Source organism: Ptiloglossa arizonensis, chromosome 5 (genome assembly GCF_051014685.1).
Source record: "Ptiloglossa arizonensis isolate GNS036 chromosome 5, iyPtiAriz1_principal, whole genome shotgun sequence".
NCBI lineage: Eukaryota > Metazoa > Arthropoda > Insecta > Hymenoptera > Colletidae > Ptiloglossa > Ptiloglossa arizonensis.
Genome location: NC_135052.1, coordinates 25,758,238 through 25,767,962, shown reverse-complemented (window position 1 = coordinate 25,767,962; position 9,725 = coordinate 25,758,238). Strand labels below are relative to the sequence as shown.

The 9,725-nt window shown below is 31.3% G+C and overlaps 3 protein-coding genes across 4 annotated transcripts; 2 read left to right on the top strand and 1 right to left on the bottom strand.

Moving 5' to 3' along the window:
- The first annotated feature begins 28 nt into the window (after nt 1-28).
- LOC143147615 (dehydrogenase/reductase SDR family member 7) lies at nt 29-1,898 on the top strand. Of its 2 annotated transcripts, none has more exons than XM_076313009.1 (8): nt 29-133; nt 275-427; nt 496-648; nt 728-834; nt 905-1,144; nt 1,218-1,337; nt 1,399-1,568; nt 1,636-1,898. In XM_076313009.1, the coding sequence occupies exons 2-8, from the start codon at nt 304-306 to the stop codon at nt 1,709-1,711; spliced, it is 990 nt and encodes a 329-aa protein (XP_076169124.1). In that variant the 5' UTR covers nt 29-133; nt 275-303; the 3' UTR covers nt 1,712-1,898. The 2 variants fall into 2 exon arrangements, with proteins under 2 accessions (XP_076169124.1, XP_076169125.1); XM_076313010.1 differs by having other exon boundaries at nt 48-158.
- On the bottom strand, nt 781-3,203 carry Mrps2 (mitochondrial ribosomal protein S2). The gene is made up of 3 exons (XM_076313014.1): nt 2,800-3,203; nt 2,622-2,717; nt 781-2,529 (listed from the first exon to the last, which is right to left on the bottom strand). The coding sequence occupies exons 1-3, from the start codon at nt 2,834-2,836 to the stop codon at nt 1,880-1,882; spliced, it is 783 nt and encodes a 260-aa protein (XP_076169129.1). The 5' UTR covers nt 2,837-3,203; the 3' UTR covers nt 781-1,879.
- A 396-nt stretch (nt 3,204-3,599) lies between these two features.
- On the top strand, nt 3,600-5,648 carry LOC143147154 (NF-kappa-B-repressing factor). The gene is made up of 7 exons (XM_076312139.1): nt 3,600-4,051; nt 4,129-4,262; nt 4,377-4,614; nt 4,678-4,804; nt 4,867-5,042; nt 5,106-5,279; nt 5,364-5,648. The coding sequence occupies exons 1-7, from the start codon at nt 3,876-3,878 to the stop codon at nt 5,524-5,526; spliced, it is 1,188 nt and encodes a 395-aa protein (XP_076168254.1). The 5' UTR covers nt 3,600-3,875; the 3' UTR covers nt 5,527-5,648.
- The last annotated feature ends 4,077 nt before the right edge of the window (nt 5,649-9,725 follow it).

The window sequence follows — 9,725 nt, the reverse complement described above, 5'->3', positions numbered from 1 at the left end:
TATGAATATTTGCATACTGATGATACTTACATAATATAAATAAAGATCTAGTCCAAAATAGCACTGGAATTTTATTCGTAGCATAGTTTTCTTCGGAAAATTATTTTTGGAATCTACGTATATAAAGTATATAGTAAGTATATAACACAAACGTATATGTAAGTATAAGAGATTGAAAGATAATCTTATCTAATCACTAGCAATTACGTGTCTGCTAGTTTCTTTTGTAAAATAAAAAATATGTTGAAGCTACTATTATTTCATTTACTTTCAGGTTGATTTGAGCAATATATTATTTAAAAAATGGATCTTTTAGCTATCATTGGCTTTGTGGTTGTGATTTATTACCTTATCTACATGATATATCCTTGGTTTTTAGATTGTGATTTGAAACTCGCTTTTTACGAAAAATTTGGCAAACCCATAAGTGAGTGTTATAAACTTTGAGAGGACTTTTTGAAAATTATTTTTCTACATATTAATATTTTTGTACAGGCTCTTTAAAAGGAAAAGTAGTGTGGATAACAGGAGCATCAAGTGGAATTGGAGAACATCTTGCATACACTTTAGCAGATGCTGGTTGTAAATTAGTTTTATCTGCACGAAGAAAAGAAGAATTAGAAAGAGTGAAAGCCAAATGCCTTGAAAGTGAATAACTTTCCTTATAAATCTATCTCTTCATTATCTTTATACCTTTACATCATTTTTACTATTTATTTATTTTTAGGAAACAAAAATTTGAATGATTCACACATTGAAGTACTTGTTCTAGATATTGGTGACATAAATAATCATGAAATAGCATTAAAACATGTTATTAGTAAATTTGGCAAAGTATGTACACTTTAATTGTGTTTTAACTCAATAATTTAAGATTAGACCTTCATCTGAATTTTAATTTCAGTTAGATGTACTTGTAAATAATGCAGGTCGTTCTCAACGAGCACAATGGGAGCATATTGAACTATCTGTTGACAAAGAAATGTTCAATTTAAATGTATTTTCACAAGTGGCTTTAAGTAGATTAGTGGCAAAATATTTTTTGCAAATGGGTACTGGTCACTTTGTAATTACTTCAAGCGTTGCCGGTATTAATGCAGCACCATACTCTGCTACATATTGTGGAACTAAATTTGCATTACATGTTAGTTTTATTAATATTGGAAAATATGTTTCATGTTACAATTTATACATATATTTTTTTTTGTCATATACAGGGATATTTTAGCACTTTTTGGTTAGAAAAACTTGGTCAGAATATACCAATCACAATGATATGTCCAGGACCAGTACAAACTAATTTTTTGTCAGAAGCATATACAGAAAAATTGGGAGAAGTGAGTTCTGGCATAATAAAAATTTTTTTATTTCAGCTTTTAAATGCAATTTCTTTCATAGACATATGGCGAGAAAGTGAAAGGAATCTCCCAAAATAAAGTTAGCGCTGAACGTTGTGCTATACTGATGGGAATTGCAATAGCAAACCAACTCTTGGAAGTGTGGATTTGTAAACCAGTGCTGCTTAATCTGCTATACCTCAACTATTGTTACCCAAATTTAGGAATATGGTATATTATTTTAGTTATCAAACTTTCTTTTAAACCTACATTATAATGATATTATTTTATATTCTAGGATGTATAAAATAATAGGACCAAGATTTTTACAACGTATACGAGATGATAAACCAATGATCAAACAAGAAGAATAAATATTTTAAATTTGTTTTACATGATTTACATACATACATAGTGTACATGGGAATCTTTAAATTATATTATTCTCCAATAAGGTGTTTTTAATCTAAGAAATTATGATAATTGTCCATCTTTGCTAAATCTATCAGAAATTATATTTTATTCGTTAATATTAACAAAAATTATATTTTATTCATTGAATTTAACATTGCTTTCTTACATGCCTTTCCTCTCATTATTGCATTTGAAAATAACCTACAGTAAAGTTCTATGGCACAAGGTGTATCATCATTCCCAGGAACAGGATATGTAATAAGATTTGGATCACAATTTGTATCAACAATGCCAATTGTTGGAATAGCCATTTTAGCTGCATGTTCCACTGCTATGTGCTGATGAATAACAGACTCCATAGTATTAAGAAATATACATAAATCTGGCAATCTTGTGAGTGTTCCAAATTCACATTTAGCATTTGTAAATGTTCCATGTTTCCAATTTCTAGTATGAGCAAATTCTTCACATTTCTTGGCAGTTTCTTCTACTAGATAAGAAATTTGAGGATTTTTTGCAATAAATAAAATGATACCATCTCTAAACGCTATATGAGCTGTAAAATTTAATGCGTCTCGCAAAAGCTCAGCAGTTTGGTCTAAATCGATTATTAAATGCCCCAGTCTGGATCCAAATATAAAGGGTCGCATCTTATCATTCATGGATCCTTCCATATGTCCAAAATGTACTCTTGCATTAAATAAATCACTGACTGTGAATAAATTGTGAACTTTAAAAAAATCTGGATGAGTCAGTGGATTTACTAAATTTTCTTGACCTTCAGAAATTAAAAAAGTTAAGGACTTAAATTTTATCAATACATAATTGAGCCAAAAAAAGTAATCAATACATAATTAAAAATATCATTACCATTAGTGATTTCCTGTTGAGGTTGGTTTTGGGTTGATAGCTTACACCTTGGAGGGTATGTGAAGAATGGTCGTAAAATGCTTTGGTCTCTCCACACTATAACAAAATACGAAAATAAGACACTCAATATAAAAAAATATTCAATTAATTAAAACAAAAAAGCAATTGGCATATTTACGTTTAGATGAAAATGTTCGTGTGGCAATATTGGTCATTTTAACAAGGTGTTCAAGTTAAAGATGTATTGACTTTTGTGTAATAAATATGCAAATAATTATAGGTAATTTAACGTAAAAGCAGAAATGGTAATGATTTTATCTAACCCTTCCCATATAATAGGTTAGGGTAATTTCACCGTAGAAACGAATAAAATACGTTATCTATTTCGAATGCTGCGAAGAAATTGTCGTAGATCTAATATCATACACTTTATAAGTTCGTTTTAAACTGTTCTATGTTACATATCTTTAAATCATTGATATTTAACTATAGCGATATAACAAAAATATCAAACTAGTATTGACCTATAACAACATATCAACTTCGTATCACTTCGTATGGCTTCGTACAGTTTCGTAGTTTCGTACAATTTCGTACTCCTTACAGTTGCGCATACAATATAAAAGTTACTTACAAAATATAATATTATTTTACTAATTATTTATGTAAAATATTAATAAATATAAAAGATAAGCCACAGTAAGAAACAATATTGAGATAACTATTTAAACAGAAAGTCAGTTTTTTGTAACTTAAATTAAAAATTTTATTTGGAAAAAATTGTACAGAATATATTTAAAAATTAAATGTATTTGGTTTACACTGTCTGTTAGAGCCCGCCATAATGTTGAATAGCGCATCATTCTTCTCTTCTCACCATCATAATGGCGAGCTACGCATGCGTACAAATTCGGCCAATCTGACAACTATGCTTGACTTCCGAATATGAACTCTTTTTATTATTATGTTCAAATTACACCCACAAGTCGTGTAAGTACTTTTCTGAGATAATTTTGTTTCTTTCTCTAATAAAATTTATGTGAATCACTTGAAAATGTAAACGTTTATCAAAAAAGGAAACAATTTCAATGAGTTTTTAAAACAGTGAATAAAAATTAATTTTGTCTGACATACTTTTCAATTTCCTGTGAAAGGTTATATTTTAATCAATAGCAAATGGTACATGTTCGACGCATATAAATATTAAGACGTATATAAATTAATAATTTGTTACACAAAACGTATAATATTTTAATGAGAATGAGCTCAGAGGACGATTGGGACGTTGAACAGTATAAAACAGAGCACGAGTGCGACGAACATTGGGAGCTAAGACGCAAATTTTTGTTAACCTACAAAAACAGATTTTCAGAGGATGAACTTGTTTGTTTAGCTCAAGTTTTCACTAATGTTGAATTACTCGGCTGCAGGTAAAAAATCACTTTATCTTGGATTGCAAAGTGTATTTTGAAACATATTGCATAAATTTGGATAATATTTATTATAGATATCCTGAAGAAACAATGCAGTTAATAACAGAATTAGCTCATGACATTGTTGGAGAATACAGAAAAAAACAGAAAAAGAAATTACAAAGAACATTTGTGAAAGCTTCTGATGCTGCTAGTTCAAAGGTTAAAGGTATATTCAAGAACTGTGAGTTCTGTGGTTTGTTAAATAGTCTTCAACAAAGTATTGTATAATAAAGTATACTTTATTATATATTTCATTTTGTAACACTATAATATTATTCAGGACTCACTGCCCCAACAACTACCAGTAAAGTTGAAGGAGAAAAAAAAAAAATAAAATTGTCTAATAATTCAAAAGCTAACGAAGTACCTGTGAAACAGAGGAAACTACAAGATCTACCATTTGGTGATATCGTATTGGTAGAAAGACCAGATGATACACCACAAAACATACTTGCTTGTGCAATTAATGCATCCGGAGGAAATATAGAATGGAAATTTGATAGAATAGGTGACTCTAGGTATGTAATATTATTTCTTTTATTTCCAAATATTTCAATTGAATTGGTTATTCTTTTTTACAGTAAATGCAGTATTTTTATAAATTCAAAACCATTGGCAGAAGCTTGTGGTCCTAATCAAAAGTTAGCAAAAAAAGAAGCATCTATTGTTGGATTACAAGAATTACAGAAACATTATTATACAATTAAGGTTTGCAAAATAGTTACCTTTTACTTTTATACTTATCAGACTTTAACAATTTCCCTTTTTAGATTAAGCTTAAAATAAATGCAGATGCCAATGTGACTACGACAACAATGTTAAAAGAAGGCTCATCAAAAGATGATTCAATTTCTGATGATAATATTGGAAAAAAATTAATGAAGTTAATGGGTTGGACTGGTGGTGGCCTTGGCAAATCACAACAAGGAATCGTTGAACCTGTTACGTAAGTATACTTTTCTGTTATGTTCAATAAAAGAAATTACAAATATTTATTTTGTTATTGTAGTATTAAGCAACAAATTAGTAGAGATGGCTTGGGATTAAAGTCCAATACCTGTTCCATGAATGAAATACGAATGAAATCTAAGGATGTTATGAGAAAGTATCTCGCAGGTGACATGAGAAACGATCTAGTATTTTCTGCTGATTTTACAAATGATGAAAGAGCGACAATTCATCAGTAAGTATAATAACGAAATTTTTTAACATCATTAATTGAATAAGCAGGTTTGTTTTATTAAACGAATGTTTAAATATATTTTAGGATTGCAAGACAAATGGGTTTAAAATCCCACAGTTATGGACCTAAGAATCAACGCACATTAGTAGTCTCTCGTAAAATAGACGTTCGAGATTTGGTTGAAGAATTGAGAAGTCTTGGTGGAATCACGAGCAAATACGAGTTAATCGAGCCAATTGAAATGTAAATGAAATAGTAGACTTATTATCTGTACGTCACGTAAATTCAATGCAAACATTTGAAGTTGCAAGTAATGGTACATTACTATTATGGAAATTAAACTGAAATATACATATGGTTTACAACATATTTTACCTCAATGTTATCACCTGTTATAGTACTTTTTAAGTTTAAAACTAATATTTGAATAAAATATTATTTTACCAAATAAATAGATCCAGGAATGTCTCTATCGATTTAATAATTATGTAGTCTTTTATGCAATAGAAAATTCTAACTAGTTTAAAGAGTATTAGTCAGTATTGCGCATCTTGTGAAATCCATATCTTTGTGTTAGCTTCTAAATAATGATTTCTTTTATTTTATTTTTCCGAGGAAAATGTTTCTACTCTGTTCAGAAAGGAAAAGAAGACCTGACTTTACAAAAGCAAAAAGAGAATCTTTAATAACAAGAATGCGTGTGGTCAGGTACAATTTCAATTTCCGCAAAATAAAACTGAAGAAACGTTCACTTTATTTAATGATCAATCGCGCGCTAAAACTTATCTTCCAAGAACATTGTATTTGTCAATTAATAGAAGTACAAAACTTTAAGAAGCAAGATTTACTTACAAGTGTACGGTACGTCGCAGTTGCCGTATAATAAGAATGCTTTGGCAGTAGAACAATTAGAAGTCGAGAAAATAACATAGACACGAACGGCATGTGATTTTTCATTATAATTATCACATTGTTGAAATCCCGATAACTAAGATGGTCAATGCTGTTTTATACGTATACATATGAGCGCTGTACACTTCATCAAGCAGCGACAAGATCCGATGCTTATTCACGCTACAAAACATTTAGTATTCTTTGCAAGGAGAAAGCACACTCTAAATGACTTCAATCAAATTCGTTTGAAATGTTATGTCTTTGTTTCACAGTTATCTGTGGTTTGTAGTTGGATATTATGGACGGATCGCGTAGATATACTCTGTTACGTCCAACGATTTGCAATTATTTTAATACGTTTCATTAATTAAAATCTTTTTAAACTGTTGCATTTGATTGAGTTTTGATGATTGCAAATTTCATTTTCACAACATACTTACTTAAAACTTTAACAAATTGATAACATAACACGTTCACAGTCCCATAATTTTAAGTGTAGTTATCATCCAATATTCAGAGAAGAATAAGCTTCTTATACTAATTCTTCTCTAAACACTAGGCATCAAAGAATCATTAGAGAATACATCAACTGACAAGCTGATTGTATACATTTTCTCAAATTTTTACATAATTTATTTCATTTTTATTATGAAACGGTATTTTAAATCAATATGTACATTGGAATGTAGTTTTCAAACATTAAAATGTATATAAATAAGGTGCTCTCTATATAGATTAAAATATAGATGTTATTTATAAACAGTCACCATTTCAAGTCAGAAGAATATGAATTTGAATGCTGAAAAAGAGGCGCTGTTTTGAATGTTTAAAGGCAGATCCGATCATTCTACCATTCTTAGTAGTACAATTCGATCAAATACAAAAACCATTTGTGTTAAAAGCGTTAATAGTAGTTATAATTTAAAGTGAGCATAAGAGATAAGTGCTAACCGAATCAGTGGATTGTGAACGTGTTGAACATCGATAGAATTACTGGATTGTCTTTCGTCGAATAATACAAAACTGATGCTATAGTGTATTATTGTAAACAATTAGATCATGCAATGTGGCGTGTACGAGCATTGCAGAGCCCGTCGCCCCAAAAGTGATGGAAACATTCATGTTGCGCACATTGGTGAGTTTGGGTCAAAATTACCAATTATCATCGGAGTGTTCTCTTAAATGTAACGTCGAAGTTCGGGGTAGAGAGAGTAGGAGGGATAAAAAGGATCAAGGTGTTCGTGAGCGGAGATTCGGAACACCTTGATCCTTCGAAAACGTTTCATTCCTAAAGTTTACGCGATACTTTCCCTCGGATTCTGTCCTCGGTCCAGGCCCTACTTTGGACCGTAATTGACATCTGGAGGGAATGTTTTATACACGTATCATCCTTTCTTTTCTCCACTTTTTTCACTTTTTTATTTATATACCAAAATATCATTATTATATATATATATATATATATATATATATATATATATATGTATATGTATATATATTTACTATCTGATAAAAGTGACTCTGCGATCGTGTCGCGCGCGCACGCGCGTGTGTACATGTATCTATAATTATTTATATTTAATTAGAAGATATGTCATTTGATTGACTAGAAGATTACGCTTAATAGGTAGAGATATGTACGTTTTCCATCATCGAAGGGAACGTCTCTCGAGGATTGGTAGCCGTAGTTGTTGTTCCCCGTGTCTGTGTTGTGTTCTATTTGATTTTTATTCGTGGAACATAGAGACTAAGATCGTGATCCTCGTCTCTATGCATCGATCATTAATCGTTTCGTAAAACGGAGAACCCGGCACTTCCTGAGAGAATTCGGCACTCATCTCCGTTAAAATTATTGATATGTATCTAGACTGATATGTGTTGTGTTACCGTAATGAAAATATTAATACATTATAGCATTGTATACTTGCTTCTTTTGTCTCTTAAGTAAGGTGCGCGTTATACCCTGAAGGAACGCGATACGATACTCGATTTGTACCTGCTTCGCTTTTCATTCTTAAAATATATGTATACGTACTCCAACATATACAGAATGACCGAATTAGAAGTTAAAGAATCTAGAAGCGTATAGTGCTCACGAAAATAAAGAAAAAATTATATCTAATTTAATATATGTATATCAACCCTTTCAAAGTAATTTGAAATTTGTTTTTAATTTTTACTAGCACTATACACCCCTTAATTCTACAACCTTTTCTTCAGATCATCGTGTATACATACATATATACATACATACATATATATGTATATATGGTATATGCGCTGCGTGTTTGTATACGTGTATACATAAGTTATTCGTGTACTTATATTCGACTAAAAATCGATTGGTTGCACGATTCTGTGACACCACTTTCGACAACTACCCTCCTTTACAAACGATTCGACCCCTATACGCCAACAAACGTCTTCGATAAAAGGACATTTAGGTAGTGTACTGTACCAGCAGTAATCGTTGGTTCGCAAGCATGTAGGTGCAGTAGACAACGTATCAATCTATAGGGTTTTCTTGAATACGAGATGTAAACCGATCGAAAATGATTCGTTCTGACAAAAATAAATTGCTAACGGTCCGTACAGAAAATTTTTATCGTACATTTTTCACTAATTTCTTTTTAGACGAATCACTTTCATTTGGGTTGTACCGCATGTTTTCGACGGCCCTGTAGCGTACATGATACTCGGTAACAAAAAACACGTGCCAGTGTTCGGTGTTCCATTTTGCAAAGGCGGGATTCGCACAAGTGTAAATGAAACATGCCCGTTACCACGAATATCGCGACCAGACCCGAAGCACAGCTTCAGCGATAACAGATGAGTAGAAACACATGAGAACCTGATAACGAGCAAAATTTGATTTCGATTTGCGATCGAAATTAACGCGTGCCTGCTGCGTGCCGTCGTCGAACGTACGAAGCATGAATCGCGAACGAAACGTATCACGATAGATGATGTTTCCATTTTATCTCAGAAACAACGCGTATCGATGACGATAAATTATTCAATATGACGCGAGACCCTTTCATCCAAATCCGTTTGAAATATTAATAATCGGTTGAAACAGATCTGCTGTGCAGCGAGTGCTCGTGTTAAGAACACCGATCAATAGATACGAGGAGCATTGTAATTCGCGAAACAGGACTATTCTTTCGTATATTTCAAATTATCGTTCACGATTCGTCTCGGGACGAATGCCAACCCAATCCATATTAGACAAATCATCCGATATAAACAAAACTAAATCATGTGTATACTTTTTCATACAGTCTGTCACGTATCATAAAAGAATCGATTCATTTGTCATTTAGAATAGCAAATGATATAATATCATCTTGAATAGTAAAAGACAATCTTTTTATAACTCAATAAAGAAAAATAGTGCGAACGACTTTTTCTCTTAAACGGTGATGAAATATACGATCATGACCCTGACGCAAGTCATTTATGAAGTTAGATATTATACATACGTAAGTATAAGAGGCAACTCATTTCGTTTTAAGTTGTTAGTACATTCATTGTTTCAATTTTTTTACGAAG

Excerpts from the sequence above, each read along its gene's own strand:
- LOC143147615 (XM_076313009.1), top strand. The coding sequence starts at position 304 with ATGGATCTTTTAGCTATCATTGGCTTTGTGGTTGTGATTTATTACCTT. Across the intron at positions 1,338-1,398 it reads ATACAGAAAAATTGGGAGAA|ACATATGGCGAGAAAGTGAA; the intron begins GTGAGTTCTGGC and ends TTTCTTTCATAG. Across the intron at positions 1,569-1,635 it reads TACCCAAATTTAGGAATATG|GATGTATAAAATAATAGGAC; the intron begins GTATATTATTTT and ends TTTATATTCTAG.
- Mrps2 (XM_076313014.1), bottom strand. The coding sequence starts at position 2,836 with ATGACCAATATTGCCACACGAACATTTTCATCTAAAC. Across the intron at positions 2,718-2,799 it reads ACGAACATTTTCATCTAAAC|TGTGGAGAGACCAAAGCATT; the intron begins GTAAATATGCCA and ends ATTTTGTTATAG. Across the intron at positions 2,530-2,621 it reads TCAACAGGAAATCACTAATG|GTCAAGAAAATTTAGTAAAT; the intron begins GTAATGATATTT and ends TAATTTCTGAAG.
- LOC143147154 (XM_076312139.1), top strand. The coding sequence starts at position 3,876 with ATGAGAATGAGCTCAGAGGACGATTGGGACGTTGAACAGTATAAAACA. Across the intron at positions 4,052-4,128 it reads GTTGAATTACTCGGCTGCAG|ATATCCTGAAGAAACAATGC; the intron begins GTAAAAAATCAC and ends TATTTATTATAG. Across the intron at positions 4,615-4,677 it reads GATAGAATAGGTGACTCTAG|TAAATGCAGTATTTTTATAA; the intron begins GTATGTAATATT and ends TCTTTTTTACAG.